This window comes from Bison bison, unplaced genomic scaffold, assembly GCF_000754665.1.
Source record: "Bison bison bison isolate TAMUID 2011002044 unplaced genomic scaffold, Bison_UMD1.0 scf7180017864345, whole genome shotgun sequence".
Classification (NCBI taxonomy): Eukaryota; Metazoa; Chordata; class Mammalia; order Artiodactyla; family Bovidae; genus Bison; species Bison bison.
Window position 1 is genome coordinate 1,565,583 of NW_011494917.1, and position 21,888 is coordinate 1,587,470.

General features: G+C 44.4%; 1 protein-coding gene across 4 annotated transcripts in view; it reads right to left on the minus strand.

Annotated features, from left to right (window-relative positions):
* The window catches only part of ENOX1 (ecto-NOX disulfide-thiol exchanger 1), a 549,740-nt gene that overhangs the window by 132,045 nt on the left and 395,807 nt on the right, over positions 1–21,888 (minus strand). For all 4 annotated transcript variants that reach the window (XM_010854604.1, XM_010854606.1, XM_010854605.1 and 1 more), the window contains 2 exons: positions 14,741–14,847; positions 10,717–10,834 (listed from right to left, as the gene is read on the minus strand). In XM_010854604.1, the coding sequence (XP_010852906.1) occupies positions 10,717–10,834; positions 14,741–14,847 (225 nt within the window). The remainder of the gene's footprint in view (positions 1–10,716; positions 10,835–14,740; positions 14,848–21,888) is intronic.

Consider the following 21,888-nt stretch of genomic DNA (forward strand, 5'->3'; position numbering starts at 1 on the left):
ATAAATAAAAAAAAAAAAAAAAAAAAGAACTTCACATGTCTGCCTAGATTCGAACTTGAATGATTTCTTAGATCTTTAGTTTAGTAGCTATGCAAATATGATCATACTCAGAATAGGAAACTGCAAGACAATATGGTCTAGGAAGCTGTAAAATACAGAAAATTAAATGTGATAATTCCGTTTGGGTTTTCCTGATAGTTCAGTTGGTAAAGAATCTGCCTGCAATGCAGGAGACCCCGGTTCGATTCCTGGGTCAGGAAGATCCACTGGAGAGGGGATAGGTTACCCACTCCAGTATTCTTGGGCTTTCCTTGTGACTCAGCTGATAAAGTATCTAACATGCAGTGCGGAAGACCTGGGTTTGATCCCTGGGTTGGGAAGATCCCCTGGAGAAGAGAAAGGCTACCCACTCCAGTATTCTGGCCTGGAGAATGCCATGGACTGTATAGTCCATGGAGTCGCAAAGAGTAGGACTGAGTGACTTTCACTTTTACTTTCCCTGTCCAGGGTGCCCAAGTATCATAAATAGCAAGTGGACTTTCTAAGAAAGGGAAGAGATAATTACTGCTACTCCTTTAAATTACTTTTCCATTAGTTCTGTGGCACTTAAAGGTGTATGCTGCTGCTGCTGCTAAGTCGTTTCAGTTGTGCCCGACTCTGTGCGACCCCATAGACGGCAGCCCACCAGGCTCCCCCGTCCCTGGGATTCTCCAGGCAAGAACACTGGAGTGGGTTGCCATTTCCTTCTCCAATGCATGAAAGTGAAAAGTGAAAGTGAAGCTGCTCAGTCGTATCCGACTCTTCGCAACCCCATGGACTGCAGCCTACCAGGCTCCTCCATCCATGGGATTCTCTAGGCAAAAGTACTGGAGTGGGGTGCCATTGCCGTCTCCGAATATGTGTCTACATACTCCCTATCCATAAATCTAACAACTTGGTGATTGCTTATAATGGACCTCACTTGTGCAGCATTGGATAAATGTAGATCTTTATTTTACGGCATATTCTCACCAGTTCACATGATTTTTTCTGAGTTATAATGTCTAGTGATTCATTTATTGATTTCTGTATATAACTAGGCATGAAATACATTATTTACAAATTTGTCTAAAGAATTTCTCCATGTAGATTTTGTATGTGTACTTAGCCAAAGTGGGGAGGAACCCAGAGTTCTCCTCCTTTATTTTGACAATATTTGGATATATCCAGAGTACACATTAGATCTGGTTCCAGACACATGTTCCTCCCTGGCCCCTCTTTGGTCTTCTTTTGAATAACTAGTCTACATATAAAATGCATTCCTTTCTTCTCTTGTAACAATATATCAAGATCAATGAAAAAACACCAAAGTACTGCATAAGAGCACCGGATATCCTTCTTAATGCTCATAGCCTATTGACGTAACTGACTAAATCCTCTTTTGATGTTTTTTAAATAAAACTCAGTGAATAGAGATAGATTAATCTTAACTCTGATCATATGATGAAGTCTAATTTTGCTTTGTGTTTGGCCTTCTCGCAATAAAACAACTATGTAAGCAACTCTTTATGTAAACTTTTTTTGTTGTTCTCTTATTAAACCAGCAAAACCAGCAATGAAAGCAGCCTATGGGCAACACTGTTAAAAGTCAAGGTACACTCACTACATATCGCTGTCTTGAACAATGCAGTATAAAAGCACAGAATTAGGAAGAATTAGGAGGATTCCAATATACTGTTCATGAACAGTACATTAAGGCTAAGAAGCTGGTAGTAGCATATGTTTTAATATGGTCTGGTATCGATTCTTTTGGCCAATGTCCTGCTTTAACAGTGGTATAGTCACACTTGAAGATTTCAGATGGAAAGGTAGAGAAGAAAATCAATAGATGCTATCTTTCCACGACCAACCAGCTACATATCTGTATGGTTTTCCGCCATGCTCACATTTAAGGGACCTGAAAGACGCTATGGGGAAGGCTGGCCCAATTTTCAAGCTTTAATAACCTTAGGTATCTACTCTGACCACCTCAAAGACTACAGCTTTAAATCATAAAAGGTTCACAGGAAGGAGTCTATGACCCAGAAAGGATACACATGCATTTGCTCTATATTTTCTGTTTCATTAACATATAAAAAAAGCTTTAAAAAACTTCACTTGCCATACAAACTGATCTGACTGAAAACAAAATCATAGAGAATTGTTTCTGAGCTTTAAAAATATATACAAAGATGCTTATATAGTTAGGCTGTGCAGAAGAAACAGAATTAAAAACTAAAGTCTTTTGTTGCGTTATAATTAACACAGTTTTATCTTTTACTATTGGCAATAATTAGATTCTCAAAAATTAACAAGTATTATTTATATAAAAAGTAATTTCATTTTTGAAGTGCTACAGCCTGCTGGAGGGCAATGGATTGATCTACTAAAAGCATTTTCTATAAGCACCAACTAGAAACATAGGTGGGCACTTGAAACATTACCTCAAGTTTGAAAAGAATAATTCTCATTTTGTAATCAGAAATTTCGACTTTTAGTTACAAACTAAGAGGAAAAATTAGGAATAAATGCTGCTAAAGAATTCTTTTTTACCTTTAGAAGAGAAAAAGGAAAGAGTCACAAACTTACCCAGATTCTGTCATCTAAACTCGCATGAAAATACTCTGCTGTTTTTTTCCAGAAGTTGTGCAAACCCCAGTTAAATTCCAACAACACTGTGTTAATTTTGCTCAAATGCAAGCTGAAAACATATTTTAACATCCTGTCAGAATGAGATACTAAGAGTGTCGATAAAATGACACTAAAATAAATGTAAATTTAGATTGCTGTTACAAGTGGCTGCCTGGCTCTGGGAAGATGCTAGGTTGCTATAGTACTTTCCATAGCAACTTTGCATCTTATTACATAAATATTCCCTCAGTGTCCTTAGAGCCTGCTAAGAAAACAGGATTAAATCTACTCCCCAACGTAATGATCCCGCAATCAAACCTTATCAGAATGAAATGCCCAGAAAACACAATAAACTGTAATGTAGATCGCAGTGCTCCTGGCAGCTCAAAGGCATCTGAGTACCACAGGCGGGTCAGGGGCAGCTGTGCCGTGACCTCAAGCTGCCCACCAGTCACTTGCCTACACTCCCTCTGGGTCAAGGTCTCTGCACCTCTTCCTTCCTAAACATTGCTTGGTAAGTTCCCCATTTTTCTCCACTGCCTGCCATCTGTCCATCCGCCCAGGTGCTCTTCACCACACTCTGGGGGCTCCAGTCACCAGGCAGGAAGCCAGGGTTTCAGAGAGCAAATGTGGCGGGGCTGGAAGCACGTGCTGGGCTGTCACCCAGGAAACCAAGCAGAGAAGCCGCTGGGCTCCAAGCTAGGATGGACCAGGCGGGGACGGCGAGACTCCGCCAGGGCTCGCCTGGGTTCTCTGGAGGGGCCACACAGCTGAGTGGCTGAAGCATTAGGGAAAAATCCATGGTCTCTGAGACACAGCACAATTTCAGCAACATGAACTGATTCGACACGAAACACACGATTATGGAAAATTTGTGCATATATGAGAGCAATATTGGGAATACGGCATTGTTGTGTGCTACAGAAAAACAAGATTATAAAGGGATTTGGCTTAAAGAGAGTTGAAGCGCCAAATGTGAATTTACACAACAGATAAGCATGGTCTGGTGGGACAGGTGTGTTGCTGTGACAAGCAACTCTCCACCACAGGGCTGGGACTTTCCGGGTGGCAGCAGTGGTAAAGAACCCACCTGCCAATGCAGGGGATACAAGAGATGTGGGTTTGACCCCTGGGTGAGGAAGATCCTCTGGAGGAGGGCATGGCAACCCACTCCAGTATTCTTGCCTGGAGAATCCCATGGACAGAGGAGCCTGGAGGGCTACAGTCCACAGGGTCGCACAGAGTTGGACACGACAGAAGCGACTTAGCACGCACGACGCACACCTCTTACATATAAAAGGTAAAGAATGATTTATACACTTTTCAGAAATACATCCATCATGAGATGAGAACTGCAGCTGCACGTGAAATCACCAGGGAACTGAAAAATCTGTCCCAAATAAACATCGATTTGATTTCCTTTGGCAAGATTAGCAAGATTAAAATACAAAGGAAGAAACAGAGGAAAAACCTGGACTGCTTGCAAATGAAGCTCCATGTCAAGAGATTAGGAGCGAAGCTGGCTGCTCAGCACACTTCTGAAGACTGATTTCCTCATCTTGAAGACATGTAATTGTAGCTGATCACATCTCCTTGTCTGGCCCTGGAGGTCCCAGAAGACATTCAGTTGTGGTAATTAAATGCTCATGTTTAACTCAGTGGCGACTGACGGACACACATCACCATTCTTATCTCTCTTTTGGGATACCATCGCATGTGAAAACAGGAAGTCTACAAACACCTTAGGTGAGCCTCTGGGGCTGGTGTCTAATTGGAATGCCTCTGTTGGGTCTCCTTCATGGCTCTCAAAAGGACTTCCTTCCAGGAAATAAACTGAATCCGAAAAATGAAGGCAGTCCTGGTGTTCAAAGAGATCAGGGATAGCCAGAGAGCTTTATGATTATTAATCTTTTAACCTGACTTCCGGCTGTATATGAAACTTTAGACATACTGAATACTGATGACCCGATTATGAGTCCCTAACGTGACTCAGTTGTCAAAAATCCTTGTTTAACTTCTCATTGGAATTAAAAAGAAGTCTGTATCTATGCTGTGGTTGAGTCTCCATGGAAAATCGACAACCTGGACAACACTCTTCATAATTAAGAGTATTGGTCCCTACAAAGAACTCCGAGTTTAAATGAGGTGTAGTTAAAATCCAAGAGTGTCTGTACATTATGAAATGGTTTAAGGGTTGTGTATTAAGCAAGGGCTGTTTTAGTTTTACTTTTCTCAAATCTGTGTTCAACATATAATGTATACTCACCAAATACTGCGTGAGGTACACACACTGGAAGCGATGCTCATTTTGTTTTATATGGAATTTAAATTAATGGCTTAAAACATATTTGGCTTCAGGCACTGCATTTCTATTAACTTAAAAAAATGTTCATATTTCTCTTCAAAAAGTATCTTATAGCCTGGAGGGCAAGGTAGACTGTGTCTGAACTCTCCCCGTACTCCTGGGTCCATAGTGCCTTGAACACAAGAAGGTGACTGACAGATGCTTGCTGATCATTAGGTTAACACTGAGTTTCAGCTCTCTGGTTCATAGCCTCTTCAGCATGTGGCACGGGAATTCCGGGTATGCAAAAGTTCTGAACGTTGCGGAGAAATCAACCATCCCTGTTTGAACACGCCACTTAATGCCTGACGTTGCAGTTTAACCGGAGCAAGTGTTCTTAGGGATACCATCCTCTGGTTGACTTACGGGACGGCACCATCCAAAACAGACAGGAAGAAGACTGAAGTCAACCAACGTTTATTGAGCACTTACTTGGTGAAAGGCCCAGGACCAGGTGTTGGAGGATGATTAAGATAAGAGGCAAAGTTAACAGCCACTGAGTTACTGGTCATGTGCTAGCTGGATGGGCTTCCCAAGACGCACTGACTCACTGAACTCTCTCAACACTGATGCTGATCAGGTTCTGCCAAAGGAGGCCTTACGCTTTAGGACAGACTTCCTCACTCCTTCCCTTCCTTCCAGTGCACTCCTGCGCCCCCTCCACTGGTGATCTGGAGGGAGGAAGGAGAAAGGGGGAGGGAGAAGCAAACCGGGGAGAGGGAGTGGGCGGGAGAGAGGGAGGGAAGTAGGAATAGACTTGGCTTCAAAAGTTTGGCTTGATTGCAGCAGGAGGCAGACTGTGCAACAATACATTTGAATTTTTATCAGAAATTATCTTCAGGGGTTTTGGAGCAGGATGCCAGTCTTCCTGAACGGACGCTTTTGATTCGTCTGTCTTGATTTTCAAATGTATTAACAAAACTCATTTTCATTTTCATTAGCATTTCAGTTTGGCTCCGGCAACCCCCTTTCCCCTCTTTAAGAGTCACCTGCTGAGCCTCAGTGACCAGCCTGCCCAGAGTGATCTGGAAGGGACAGCTGGTCTGGGCACACTCTGGCCAAAGACACTGTAAATTACCAGGAGCGGTCAACAGCCAAAGTACAAGGAAGCACTCTTCTTGATCAGAAGAGCAGAGATGGCCTGAAAAACTGTGATTAAAGGAAAAGATTAAACTCAAGGTATCATAGAAATCCTTCCTTTTCTGAAAACCAAAGTCCATTCTCTCCCCATCAGAAATAAAACCTGTGGAGGTTGGGTTTTGTTCTGGGACAGCAGGGCTGGTAGGAGGCTCCCAGGAGGGGATTCCTCCCTGGCATTTCTAAGAATTTCTGGGTCAGCTGCTGCCAGAAAGGTCTGAGGCAAAATCTCAAGATTTCAGAGAAGAGGAAGGGCCAGAGGATTCCTTGGAGCAGGGAACCCCAACCTCTGGGATCTGATGCCTGATGACCTGAGGTGGAGCTGATGTAATAATAATAGAAATAAAGTGCACGATACATGCAATGTGCTTGAATCATCCTGAAACGGTACCCCCACCCCTCAGTCCACGGAAAAATTCTCTTCCATGAATCCAGCCTCTGGTGTCAAAAAGGTCGGGAATCACTGCAAAAGATGCAGAAGCTTACTTCTATCGTGAGTCTGGCAATTTCCCTTCAGTGCAGTAAAGTGCTGTCTTCAGAGGCCTGCTAAGAGGTGACTAGACATGCAAATTTGTACCTAAAAAAAAAATGAGTGGCCTGTTACCTAAAGAGATGCCTCTGAAAGACCCGTTTCCCTCAGGCTGCGGCTCAGGCAGCTGGACCTGACCCACTTTCAGTAGTTCACAGGGATCTTTTGTCTGAGGCTTGGCCAAAGATCAAGGGGATTCCTGCTCTCAGGCTGTGCCCCCGGAATAGGCAGGGCTGAGAGAACCACCACCTGCCCTTTGGCAGGGTCTTGAGGGCCCGGTGGAACAAGGATGGCTTTTCCTTCCATCTCATCAGTCTTGCACTTTCCCCATAAACCACAGGCCACGTTCTCTGGTCCACCTCGTCCGGAAAAGCACAAGAAAGACTCTGAACTCCTCAGGGCCTGGCATTTGCTCTCTGGTTCTTTCATCTCTGCTCTTGGCACCTGGTGTGGATCATGTACTGGTTGAGTTCATTAATTCTGCTGACCAAAGGAACAAGCCTAGAGAACATTCTGCAAGTTCAGGTCCTATTTCAGGCTCTTATGAGGTGCCTGGGGGAAAAAAGTCATAGCAGTCTGGGAAGGGCTCTTCGGTCAAACCTCCTGGGAGCATCTTTGTGGTCCTGACTGAGAAGAGAGGTCCTTGGTATCTTGCGGATTCTTCTCGAGCAGAGATTGCAGGTCATTCTATAGGAACATGCTTACTACCACAGTCTGTAAGATTTTTCTCTGTGGCTTATTATTATTCTTGTCTGCTCCTGAGTAGGCTATGAAATTATACATATTTCTTACTTGAGAAATTGGTAGGTTGTTTAAAAAGAAATGTCACCACCCCTCAAATAGGAAAAAAAACTTACAGTTTCAATCAGAATTCCTGATTGAGCCTAGTCTTTTCTTCTCTACCTACCTTATAAGGTTGTTAAGGATCCGAGTTTTGTGTAAACTTGGCCCACATCTAGAAACTTCAAAAATGATGAAAGCCTTTTTTGAGGAAAAAAATTACTAATTTATTGGAAGAGCTTGTTGAATTTAAGAAAAATCACACCCAAACTCACTCTCTTCTTCTGATATATGAAAGTGTGCAGAATAGAAATGCTGTGCAGAAGGTGCTTTCCTCACATAAGCAAATCCAAACCCAATAATCGAGCAGTCCTGAGAAACGTGACATCAGTTTAATAAGAGACATTACATGTGTCACATAAGTGTTTGGTTCATTTTCCAGACAAAAGATATATGGCTTCAAAACACAGCGCTGTGGTGCCTGCTTTTACGCTAGGCTTTAAAAGATTTAAATGAATGGAATTTGAGGATGAAAGGGAAATTTTCTAAGGCCTGGCTCTCAAACTTGAGCCTGCATTGGGATTCCCCACAGGCTTTTTTAAATCACAGATTTTTGGATCTCACAACCCTCCTCTTCCATCCCCTGGAGTTTCTGACTCAGTAAGTCCTGAGTAAGACCCAAGAAGTTAACATTTTGAATAAGGTCCTAGGTGATGCTAATATTGCTGGACTGGGGAACAATGTTTTCAAGAACCACTGCTCTAAGGAAACGAAACTCCCCTCTGTATACTTCTGTGCAGGAGCTTTTTCTTGTGATCATCATATGCTTCAGGTATTCTCTCCTAAAGCACTGCAGAAACAGAGTGTTCTGACAGCTTAAAAATTTTTTTTTAATTAATTAGTTTAAAAAATAGAAGTATAGTTGATTTACATTGCCGTGCCACTCTCTGCTGTGATTCAGTTATACACACACATTCTTTTCCACTATGTATCCCAGGAGACTGGACTTATTATAGTTGCCTGTGCTGTGCAGTAGGACCTTGCTGTTTATCTGGTCTAAATGTAATAGCTTACATTTGCCAATCCCAAATTCCTAGTCTATCCCTCTCCTTCCCCTGCTGCCCTTTGGCAACAACAAGTCTATTCTCCGTGTCTGTGAGCCTATCTCTGTTTTGTAGACAGGTTCATTTTGCCATATTTTAGACTCCACATATAAATGATACCGTGCTTTCTCTGACTCACTTCACTTAGTATGATAATCTCTAGCTGCATCCATGTTGCTGCAAATGGCATTATTTCACTCTTCTCTATGGCTGAGTAGTATTCCATTGTGTATATGCACCACATCCTCTTTATCCATTCGTGTGTTGATGGACACTTAGGTTGTCTCCAGGAGGCATAACTCTCCCAGACTTCAGAAAATACTACAAAGCTGCAGTAATCAAAACAGTGTGGTTATCTGAACAACAACAGACATATTGACCAATGGAATAGAACAGAGTCCAGAAATAAATCCACACACCTACGGTCAATTACTCTCTGTCAAAGGAACTAAGAATATACAATGGGGAAAAGACAATAACTTCATCAAATGGTGCTGAGAAAGCTGTACAACTGCATGTAGATCGACGACATTAGAACACACGCTCATGTCATGCACAAAAGTAAACTCAAAATGGTTTAAAGACTTAAACATAAGACATGACAACACAGAACTTCTAGAAGAGAAAACAGGAAAATCATTCTCTGACCTAAATCATACCAATATTTTCTTAGGTCAGTCTCCCAAGGCAATAGAAATTAAAAAAAATTAATACATGGGACCTAATCAAACTTACAAGGTTTTGCACAGTAAAGGAAACCATAAAAAAAAAAAAAAGACAAAGAGACAATCTACGGACTGGAAGAAAATAAGATGTGACTGGCAAAGGCTTAATCTCCAAAATATACAAATAGCTCATACAAATAAACAACAACAGAAAACAACCAACCCTATTTAAAAATGGACAGAAGACCTTAATAGACATTTTTCCAAAGAAGACATACACATGGCAAGTAGGCACATGAGAAGATGCTCAGTATCACTGTTAGAGAAATGCAAATCAAAACACCGATCAGAATAGCCATCATTAAAAAAGTTTACGAACAATACACACTGGAGAGGATTTGGGGAAAAGGGAACCCCCCGACACTGTTGGTGGGAATATAAGCTGGAACAACCGCTGTAGAGAACAGCCTGGAAGTCCCTCAGGAAACTAAAAATAGAACTACCGTATGACCCAGCAATCCCACTGCTAGGCATATACCTGGACATAACTCTAATTCAGAAAGATACACGTAACCTACGTTCATAGCAGCGCTCCTGACAACAGCCAAGACACAGAAGCAGCCTAACTGACAACTTTGAAATCCTGATGACCTGATCATTTTGTAATCCTCATTTTGGCCTCTACTAACAAATTCATAAAAATCTGTTGTTCCTGGTCACCTCAGTCTTCCTGTTAAAAGGCCTGGGAGAGGGGACTGTTTTATCCCCTTTTTGGCAATGGTGGCAAGGGTGGTTGTCCCAGGCCCTTTAGGCAACACTCCTCCCCTCAGACAAGCAGTCTCCCTGGGTGTCTCCTACCTCTGAGTGAGCATTTCCCCTGCGTGCTTTTATTGATACAACACCGAGGGAATTACACACAATTTGAGAAAAAGAGTTTTAAGTCGGCCTCTCAGATTAGTCAGAGCATATAAAGCAAGGTTTTCTCTAAGCCTCTCTCCTTTTTATAACTCAAGGATTGATGCCCCTTTCTTGGTACTGAATAGGGCCATCCCTTTGATCATAGGTTAGGAACTAAAATTTATTGGAAAAAAATCTAATTCTCCAAGCATGTTGCTTTGGAGGCTAGAAACCTTCTTTAGGGATTAAACATTTCCCATGAAAGAAGTACACTGACTGAAACCAAATTTTATCTGTATTTCAGCATCAGCAGTGGCTGCCACACTCTGGAAGAGGATTTTTATGGGAACAGGCAAATGTCCCCGAAAAAAAAATGTCTTAACAGCCCCAGACTCAGGCACATAAGAAACAAATGGGACAATTTAAATCATTATGTTTCCAAAAAGGAATTTCAAGTTCTATTAATAAAAGGCAGAGTCACTCAAAGATGAAAAGTTTAGCATAACTCAAATAAAAGTGAGTGATGTGACCACCTGCCGATATGTACGGCCCAGCTAAGATTAGGAAGATCATTACGGCAGCTCACAGGGGTGCGGTGGTGATCAGCATTACCTGATTCATCGACTCTCATTTTTTTAGTGGGGCTGTCACAGTTCTCATCGTCCGACATTTCCATCTCTTCTTCGCGACGGATGCCCATAAGCTGCTCACTCTGAGCATTCCGAAGTTCCTGGAAGCAGAGGACCCACGGGCGTCAGAGTTGCAGACACGTGACACTGCTTTCTCAGCGGTCTCTCGGGGTATTAAGACTGATACAGACATGTCTTCACCTCCCAAACACTGCCCCACCTAACCCAGAGGGGAGTTCTGCGGGGTCTGTGGTGCGGACAGACCGAGGGGTTCGGCATCCGATTCGCGAGAAACCCCTGCTCACCAAAGGTGAGTCAAGGGCTTGTAAGCAAGATATTCAATCTCTTGAGTCTTAATTTCCTCTTTGGTAAAAATGGGGGCAATAACATCCACCCAGGCAGGGCTGTTTTGAGGCTCCCACAGAAATGTCTATTACCAGGAATGGCACGCAGGAGGGGCTCAGCTAGTGATTAGAAATACACACAGGAGGATTTTTAAAAAGGCCTCATCTACCCCTGAACCACTGGGGTCACTTTAGGGATACTTCATCTTTCTTAGGGTCAATTCATTCACTGAGATAGTGTAACAATAAGAGTTTTGAGGATAAACAAGTTAATGCATGTGACATTCTTAGCATCATGTGAGATTTGGTTCATTAAGTTGAAAATTAAGTTCATGCGTAATAGTGTCCCTGCACATGTGTGTACGTGCCCACATGTTATCTCTCTCTCTTTCTCTCTCTCACACACACACACACACACACTTCAGATATCCAAAGGTGTTCCAGGACAAAATAAAAGCAGATGCCTTCTTTTCTGGTGTTTCACATTATCACAGGGGTTTATTGTTTGTGATGTAATGGTTGTTTTAGCATCCCTTTAAGATCTAAGGATTGTATCGTTCTCTGTTTCCTAGAGAAGTGACTATAATCAAGGCATTTAATTTCTTTGAGTCTCAGTCTACTCACACATAAACGAGATAGTAGTAATACATGAATGGAAAAGTGTTATGTTAAAATTCATTTTCGAAAATAAAGACTTAGATAATAAATTGTTTACTACTGTGCCTAAAAATCAGGACACTGTAATGGTTTACATTAAATTACTATATTACTATTTTGCATCAAGCTGGATATTATATATTTGTAAATTCTTATCTATTCTGTTCTCTTATATGTTCTGGTCTTAAAGAGGGAAAAAAAAATAAGAGCAGGGTTGCATTATTATTTTTCTCCCCATTTAAACCAAGGTCTCTAAATAAAAGTCAAACAGTTAAAATAATTTCACTTTATAATAAATGACTCTATGACTCACAATAAAACTAAATCACAGCACTAACGTGTCAGTGGCATGACTTTAAATGCAAAGTGCCCTTTCAATGGATGGATGTGTCTGTATTATTCTGTTATAGGTCCTCTCAATTCTCCTCTCTCCATAATGCACACATTTTAACTGAAGCACGATGGATGGGGAATTATGTTTTGCCAATCACACTCGCACGGTCAGCTCTGAACCCCAGGAACCACTACTGCAGAAACAGGGAAGTCACAAGACAGGGAGAAGGAGAGGTAGAAGGGACGTCCCTGGGACAGGACCACCCGTCACCGGGCAGTCCTGAGCGGCACAGGATGAAGGCAGTATTCCCTTATTTGACCGTGCCACCCAGCAGAGAGAGGTTCCAATTCCGCCTTAATAACACCATCGGAGCTCAGAGGTGGTTGTCACATGTGATTAGTGGGGAGGTTTTTAGATTGTGGACAGCTAATCTTTCCACTGACAAGGAGCCCACTTCCCCAGGAGGTGGCCTGAAAATACTCGAAACAAAGAAACTTCAGGTGGAAAGAATAAAGGAGGCTGAAAGGGTCTGTTGTTTAGTCTTTACAATTAATGACAAACTGTCATACAGTAGCTGTTCTCGGAAGGGTGATGGAAAGGAAAAAAAAAAATTGAAGGGGGAACAAAAAGCGGTGGGTGTTTCCACAGGGTGCCTCTGGTTCAGCAGTAAATCACTAGTACACTCTAATAAATCTGTAAAGGTGTTGCCGATAATTAACAGATGCTGTTCACGGGAACGTGGAAAAAATCAAGCCAATTATCAAGCTTATATGCAACTGAGAAATCATCCACAATGTTAAACTGCCAACTGGTATTTAATCAGTTAGGCGACACGGAGGAGAGAAAATCAAAGGTAATTTAGAATTCTATTTCCTGGTGTATCAAAAGAGGCGGTGGGAGCGGCAAGGAGATGCAAAGACCCTTTCCAGGAGCATCTCTCTGGACTGCTTCCGTTTCTGCCTCCCGGGAGGGAGTGAAGCAAGCAGGGTTCCTTGGGACAAAGCCAGAACCCTTTGTGTGTCCCGTTCAGCAAAGGAGAGGATGGCCCTGCACAGGAGGCGGCGGCGGGGCTAGGGGAGCAGGATCAGACATGGCAGGAAGCCTGATGGATCAATGAGTTGCTGACACTCACGTATTAATGCCAGATTTGGTAGGTCTGGATTTATCCAGAGTTAAGCCACCTGCCCTTCTCTTAACATTTCTCCTAGTATGTCTGGTTTTGTGTGAAGCCAAAAAAGCAAACAATTCATAGGCAGATCATTCCCACACCTGAATCGTGCTTTGTGGATTCCAATGAGTGTCTCAGAACACTCATCTTGGATATTTCATCACTGATTTCCGGGACTCTTTCCTCCTGAAAATCAACACTGACATGGGTCCTGAGTCAGTCAGTGTCTGCGAGAGCCTGAGATGAGCTCCTGTTGGTTTTCTGCCCCCCTTTTCCCCAACATTGAAGAGAACCCCCACCTCCTCCTTATCCATCATCCTGGGCAGAGGAACAGAATTGTATCAGTCACCAGCCACATTCTCCGAATTTGTGAACAAAATAAAAAATGTCCTTCTTCATAATAAATTGCACTAGCGTTTTAAGTGTCCCATTATTGTGAAGTCATTCAGTATTCACCATAATAACAGTGATAATAAAGAATTCATTTGGTATGCATGTGGATGCTACATCCAGCGCCATTGGTATTCAACTGTAATTTAGCATTAGTTAATGGGCACTTAAAATGCTACCCAGATGATTGATTCCCCGGCACTTTGTGGTTCCTCAAACTCTATATAAAACACTTATTTTCCAAGTGTAGCCAAAATCATTAAATAAATAAACCTTACCTTCTATAAGTTTGGGATTTGGAAAGAGGGGGTTATCATTTAGAGAGCTTTAATATTAACATGCTAGAGATGGAGAAGCATCCAAATGAAAGACATTCTCTCGTTAAATAAAAAAAAAGGAAGAAGCAAACAAAGACAGTATACTTACTTTCAAATTACAGGTTCAAAGCGAACACTACACTGCAGGGTTAAAAATAACAGCTGGACGAGTAATGACTCATGACACATTCTGGTTCTTGTAGGTGGCAGGGAAGGTCGAGGTCTGAGCTCTTGCCTCGGGGTAGATACTCACACTTCACACATGCACTGATGCAGAAAGGTGGATAGTGCTAGCCAGGACATTCACTACCTGGGGACATCTGCTCTGGGGAGGGATCTGACGGGGCCCCTCAGCTGGCACAGGAGACTACAGCACGGCTTAAGATGAGAAGATGTGGCTGAAAGGCACACTTGCCCTTTCTAGCCAAGGGGCAAATGGCAACCATGGTGCCGCAGAACACTGGAAAAAACCAACTCAGTCAAGACCAGTTTTCTATTTTACGTTACACTTTTTCGGCACAATGATTACACCAAGGGCTTATTTCCGAGCTCTTTCCTATGAATGGGAGAGATGCTTTTCTCTGCAGGAAAGAAAAGCTCTCCGTCCTCCAAGCATCAGGTCAGCTGCTTTTATGGACCAGGGGACCAATCTGAGCTGGATGTGGGGCTGACAGTGAGACAGGACACGGGCCGGTGGACTGCCCGCTGTAACAGAAACCATCATGGCTGTAGCCACACTCTTCCCTGCCAATCCAGCTGTGTGACGGTGGTTAGAAAGTAATAATAAAATCACCAACCTCAGAGTGCTTTCGCCAAATGTCTATGTTCTTGCGCTGAGCTTTCGAGAAATGGTCCCAAGCTTTTTGTCTGGTAGAAGCGTTGAAAACGGCCACAATCTGCTCAACTTTGGTGAACAAGGAAGTCAAACAAGACAAGTAATTTATGTTGTGATCACTCCAGGGAAGCAAAGCAAAGGCACTAAGAGTCTATAGATGATGTCACAGTAGAAATGACATCATCCATATCCATCCGATTCGTGCCTTTTCGTACTTACATGTTAGCAAGGTTGGGGAGGTCTCCCTTCAAGTCTGTCTCCACAACTTTAGGTTAACACAAGTTCTAAATATGGCTGGGAAAAGGGCATGGACATTGGCACCCCAGCCTTCTTTAGCTCGTGTCTAAAAACATGACTTGGTGGATCTGTCAATGTAGATCTATAGATATCCAGGCACTGGTGGTGGCATACAGATACAGATCTACTAATCCAGGAATGCCTGGGGTTGGGGCCTGAGAAGTGAAGCCGGGGTGGAGCGGCTGAACGAGGAAGTGGCAAACATCCATCTTTCCCTCTGCTGGCCTCCATCTCAAGGGCCCTGTTGCCGCCCTCTGAAGACATTACCGTGTCCAAGTTCCAAGGTGGGGCAGTGAGTAGTGGTGTCACATTTCCCCACGATCTCAAGGCCATTTTTACTCGTTGGTCCCCCTTTCTCCCCTGTGGCACCCACTGCAGCCAGCTCTCCAGCCCTCTGGCAGTAAACAGGAGCCACTGCCTCCACTTCAAGACAGACCAAGGCTCTCACCCAACCAGCAGCACACTGCATGCAGATCTTAATGCAACACCATATGGCGCCCTCCACGCTTTCAGCACGGCCACGACCATTCTCGGTGACTCCGTTTTCACTTTCATAAAGCTCCCCTCCCCCCTCAGGCTCCCAACACCCTTGAAGTTCTACTTCTATCACTTTGACTTAACACAGCACTTCTGTGGCTTCCAGGCGAGGTGCTGTGTCCATGGTCAGTGCTGAGGGGTGGTGAACAAAGCTCTCCAGGGAAAGGAAAGGACTCTTAGCAGTGGAGCTCAGAGGTGGGGCCAACCGACTGCAGATTTAATTTTGCTCAAGCGGTTATCAATCTACTAAGCACGGGATTAAGGAAATCGTGGCACTGATGAACCATATGATTAAACCCGAACTTCTAAACATTTAGGAAATGTTAGGAAAGCACAGGTAAAATGAGCTTCTTATGGATGCTAACGCTCTGCTTAACATAAATCTTTCTTAAGTGATTTCCCAGGGCTCTATTATAAAAAAGGACATCAAAGCTCTTCCCAATCTTCCAGGTGTCCAAAGAATGTCAAAGAGAAATAGAATAATGCCCACAGAAGAGCAGCACCTGGTGCCCTGATTTCAAAAGTGAGCCCACAAAACAAACAAGTGTGTGATGGAGGAGAGGAAGAAAGCGGATTTCCTTCACTGACTACACGGTACTGGCTAAGTTGCTGCAGTCGTGTCTGACTCTTCACGACCCTATGGACTGTAGCCCACCAGGCTCCTCTATCCATGGGGATTTTCTAAGCCAAGATTACTGGAGTGGGTTGCCATGCCTTCCTCCAGGGGATCTTCCCGACCCAGGGATCGAACCTGCGTCTCTCATGTCTCCTGTATTGGCAGGTGGGTTCTTCACAACTGAGCCACCCGGGAAGCCCTACTACATGGTAAATATCTTCTAATATTAACAAGCAACTACTTCTCACTCTGTGGGTGATTTTCAAAGGGGCTCTCCCGTGGACTGTTTTCTGCCTCAAGGGAATCCCAACTCCAAATCTCATCAAACTTCATCCTCCGGTCACCTGATGAATTTGTTGCGCTTACTTGGAACAGGAGGATCGGTGGGCAGCTAAGCTCTCCCCCACCTTGAGTATACTCGGTTCCCCTCTCCCACCTCACCTAGAGGAAGGAACACTTCCAGGCCAGTCCCGCCAAGGCACCCCCAGTGCTGACTTTCCCCTGATCACCCACCCCCAGGGCTCCGCTCAGCTGCGCGGCTGGTGGAGAACTGGTTCGGCTTCCGCCGCCTGGGTTTCCTGTTGCTTTGTCTGCGGGGAGGCTGCGAGAATCTGGGGCTTCAAGCTGCCTGCTGCACGGGCAACACAGAGCAGCCGGCCCAAAAGGCCACGGTGGGATCCACCGTCTAATAAGATTATCTGTCCGGGGTGGTGATCGTGGGATTGTTAGAGAGTAAAGGGCTCCATTGCTTTTAATAGTAGAACTCTAACCAGCATCATGGTTAGATGACGGTGTCCTGAATGGTGGGTGTCCTGACACCAGGCCTGAGGACAAAGCACAGGACAGGTTGAGACGGAGTATCTGGGGGGTGCAAGTCAACATTCTGCTAGCAGTGAGGGAAGGCTGTTAATAGAGGGGATATACAACAGTGAAAATGGTGAAGTCACATGTGTGTGTGTGGAGTGGCAGGAAAGTAAGAGGGATCATTAATGCATGTGGAGGCGTACAGAAGGCAAGGCATGTAGAGAAAAGACTGCGCAGGTTCAAGGGTTAAAACAGACTCCTGGGTATCTACTGAAGCCCAGTACTCTTGAATGAGGTTAAATGCCTCAATTATTTAGTACATGTTATTACCACATCTCAGGGCATAAGTTCAATTCATTCATTCATTCAGCAAACATAGAAGATCCTCCAAATGAACAAGCATTTGACTGATTGCTAGAAACACACAATTAAGACAGAGCTCATGCCCTTGATGAGATCACTGTCTCTAGGGAGAAATAAAGACAAGCAGGTAATTACCCTACACAAGAGAGGTATTGATGACAGCTACCAGTCCATTCTAAAGGAGATCAGCCCTGGGTGTTCTTTGGAAGGAATGATGCTAAAGCTGAAACTCCAGTACTTTGGCCACTTCATGCAAAGAGTTGACTCACTGGAAAAGACTCTGATGCTGGGAGGGATTGGGGGCAGGAGGAGAAGGGGACAACAGAGGATGAGATGGCTGGATGGCATCACCAACTGGATGGACGTGAGTCTGAGTGAACTCCGGGAGTTGGTGAGGGACAGGGAGGCCTGGTGTGCTGTGATTCATGGGGTCGCAAAGAGTTGGACATGACTGAGTGACTGAACTGAACTGAACTGATGGGGACACAGTAACTAACTCAGTTAGGCAGAAATCAGATGGAACATCCCTAAAGAAGGCCACATCTGCTAAGTCTTAAATGATGAATCAGTGGCTTGCCCAGTAGAGAAGGCAGGGGCGACTGGTTCAAAGGTGGGCATGGAGCTGTGAAAGGACTTTGTGTGAAAGTAGCTGGTGGGGATGGGGCTGAATCTGGGTGAGGATGACTCAGGAGGGACTGTATATGTTACAAGCCAGAGTGTGACTGTATACTGTAGACCAGAGGAGGCACCAGCAAGCAGGATTTGTTGGGGAGAGATGATGAAGGCTTGGGATTAACACAGGGTGCTGGGTGGAGAGAGGAGCAAGGAGTCAATAGGACACAGTGGCTGACTTGCTGTAAGGTTGGACAGAAGGGAGAACAGAATGGCTCAAGCTTGGGGAGTACACCAGAGACCAAGAGGATGAGCACAGTGGAGGTCTGCGAGAGGAGATCAGGAGCTGACTTCTGGACAGGCTGAATCTGAGATACCTGAAGGTCATCCAGATGGAGCCAAAACATTAACACACATTGGAGGTTTGGGGAAAAAAGTAAGAATTCAGAGATTTATCTTGAATTTTCTGGGCCATTTTCAACTTCATGTAATTAATTGTATTCTGTTCAATTGCACATTAACTAAAATGATTATCTTTATTTCTTATTAAGTTTTATACTCCCTACCCCGCCCCACATATTAACAAGTTAAAAAAACCTCAAAACTAAAACCCCCAAACTGGGTAACTTGGCTTAGGTTTAAAAAATAACTTGCACAGTATTTCTGAGGTCCAGCTGACTCCTCTCATTTTGGTGCAGACTAACTGTGAACCAGCTGTGTCTTTCAAATGAAAAGTGCACGAAAGGACTCAGAAGAATGCTCGGCTCGGCATGGATTCATCCTCATTAGGGAAACACTATCTCAAAGAGTATGCCCTCATGGATGGGATTCCAAGACAGTGTATTTTTTTTAATCATAAATCAGGATGACTGCTAGGATTGATGTCCCAGGGAAAGACCATTCAGTCTTCATTGTCTCCAGCAGGACACACCAAAGAGCAAGTTGGTGAATCTGACTACCACTCACCACTTCCCCAGTATGATTTATACAACATATTCTATAAGGCAAAACTACAAGTAGTTGCTAACGTGGGATCTTCAACACTCTACTTCAATGCTGAGACAGAGAAATAGTACACAAGACGGTGCTGGCCTGAGTTCACAAAGACAGCGTGCAGAAGTTGAGCTGTGAGCAGAATAAACTCACGTCAACCCCCACGGGGCCTTCACCACCCAGGGATCTGCAGAGTGGTGGCTGGAGGCCCCACACCAGCTTACAGTGGTTAGAACACTTCAGCATTTTTGGAAGCATTATCAATAGAAAGAGCTCTCAGTAAGAGAATTAATATGTACTCTTCATACTTTGCACATCTCCCCTCCCATTCTATGTATTTAGTCCAGTTCAGCCACTCTGTCGTGTCCAGCTCTTTGCAACCCCATGGATGACAGCATGTCACACCTCCCTGTCCATCACCAACTCCCGGAGCTTGTTCAAGCTCACATCCATTGAGTCGGTGATGCCATGTGTTTCTACATATTAGGTTTGCCTAAATTTAGGTTATTTGAGAAAAATGAAAAAAATTAAAAGTGATGGCCATAAGAGGAAATGAAGTTGGGTCATTTGTGGTGGATGTGGATGGACCAGAGTCTGTCATACAGAGTGAAGTAGGTCAGAAAGGGAAAAACATATATGTGATATTTTATATTATTATAATAATATATAATATTACTATATTATATATTGTTATATATCGGAGAGGGTAATGGCACCCCACTCCAGTACTCTTGCCTGGAAAATCCCATGGACGGAGGAGCCTGGTGAGCTGCAGTCCATGTGGTTGCTGAAGGTTGGGCATGACTGAGCGACTTCACTTTCACTTTTCACTTTCATGCACTGGAGAAGGAAATGGCAACCCACTCCAGTGTTTTTGCCTGGAGAATCCCAGGGACGAGGGAGCCTGGTGGGCTGCCGTCTATGGGGTCACACAGAGTCGGACACGACTGAAGTGACTTAGCAGCTATAATTATAATGCATACATGTGAAATCTAGAAAAATGGTACAGAGGAGCCTGTCTGCAGGGCAGGAATAGAGATACAGACGCAGAGAACAGACGATGGGGACACAGAGGGGCAAGGGGAGGGTGAGACGAACTGCGGCAGGAGGACTGACGTATAAACACCGCCACGCGCGAAGAAGCTAGCTAGTGGGAAGCTGCCGTAAACCACCGGGAGCTCAGCGCGGGGCTCTGCGCTGACCTGGAGCGTGGGATGGGGGTGGGAAGGAAGTCCAAGAGGGAGCGCGTATCTGGGTACATAGAACTGATTCACTTCCTTGTACAGCAGAAACTAACACAACCCTGTGAGGCAATTACGTGTGTGCGCGCTCAGTGGTGTCAGGCTCTCTGCAGCCCATCGGGCTCCTCTGCCCATGGAATCCTCCAGGCAAAAATACTGGAGTTGGGTGCCGTTTCCTGCTCCAAAGAATCCTCCTGACCCAGGGATTGAACCCCAAAACAATTATCCTCAATAAAAGAATGAGAGAGACTGATTTTTTTCAAAAGGATGCTTGAATGTCCGTCTTCGGGGTGACAGTCGAGTCCCCGAGGACACATCTGGCAGCTGTGAAGGAACATAAGGGAAGGACGAAGAGAGGAAATGGCTCATCACCCTTTGAAGAAACTCCTGTGAAAGGATAAACTGAAGTATACTAAACTTTGTGAAGTTTATTTCAGCAAAAGTGGATTCCAACCGAGCAGGAGGGAACCGGAAGTGGCCAGGAGTGCTCCGCTGACAGGAGCCGGGGAGACTCCCCGGGAGCAGGCAGAGGCTGAGCAAGGGTACTGCTGACTCGCTGGCGCTCAGACTCCGGCTGCTTATTTGCGAGCGGCTGCCCTCAGGTTTCTGTCTTAACCTTGAGGCATGTGCAGGCAGAGGGTTTGGTTTCCAGCCCCACCATGGCCTGAGAGCTTCTTCAGCCTAATGGCCTCTACGTTTAAGAGTGAGTGTGAGTGCGTGTGAGTGTGTGAGTGTGTGTGTGTGTGTCCGGTTTTTTGTAATCCCCTGGACTCTAGCCCCGCCAGGCCCCTCTGTCCATGGACTTTTCCGGGCAAGAACATTGGAGTGGGTTGCCATTTCCTACTCCAGGGATCCTCCTGACTCAGTGATCGAACCCACGTATCTTGCAAGTTCTGCATTGGCAAGTGAAGTCTTTGCTGCTGTGCTGCTGGGAAGCCCAACTGAACACCTTACCAGTGATTATTCGTTCTCTTATACATGTAACAGGCACACATACTTGTTAGGATTTTTTTTTTAATTCTGAAGAATTTATACACATAGGCGTCGTGTATGTCGAGTGTATAAGACAACTGAACAGTCTACTAGTGAGTGACTATCCATTCTCATACACATAACATGCACATGTATGTGTATAAATTCCTCAGAACTTCAAAAAAATCCTAAGACTAAATAATTTAATACATTTTCCCAGTATTTCACCCCCACTTCAAACTGGACCTCTGTTGACTTCAGAACAGACTTCTTACATGAGAGAGAACTTTACAAATCCTCTTGAGAAGCACTTGACTTCAGTCTTCTCAGAAAAGACAAGCTCAGAACAGGGCGTTCGGGGTAAACACCCAGGACAGATCCCACTCCAATACATTTCTGGGGAAGGAGCCAGGCACCAGACTTCTGGGCCGCCCCAGGCTCCTGGTTTTTGAGCTCTGGACAGAAAAGCATTGGAAGCAGTCAAAGAGAAAGTTAGGCTCCTCCAGAGAACAAACACAGACCTCCTCCTCCATATCCTCCTGAGCTTATGTCTGAGTTTCTGAACCTCCTGCATCTTCTGTTCCCACCAAACAGCTGTGACAGAACCTCCCATCCATTTGGCGGTGGTGGTTTAATCGCTGTCTGTGTCTGACTCTTGGGGCCCCATGGACTGTA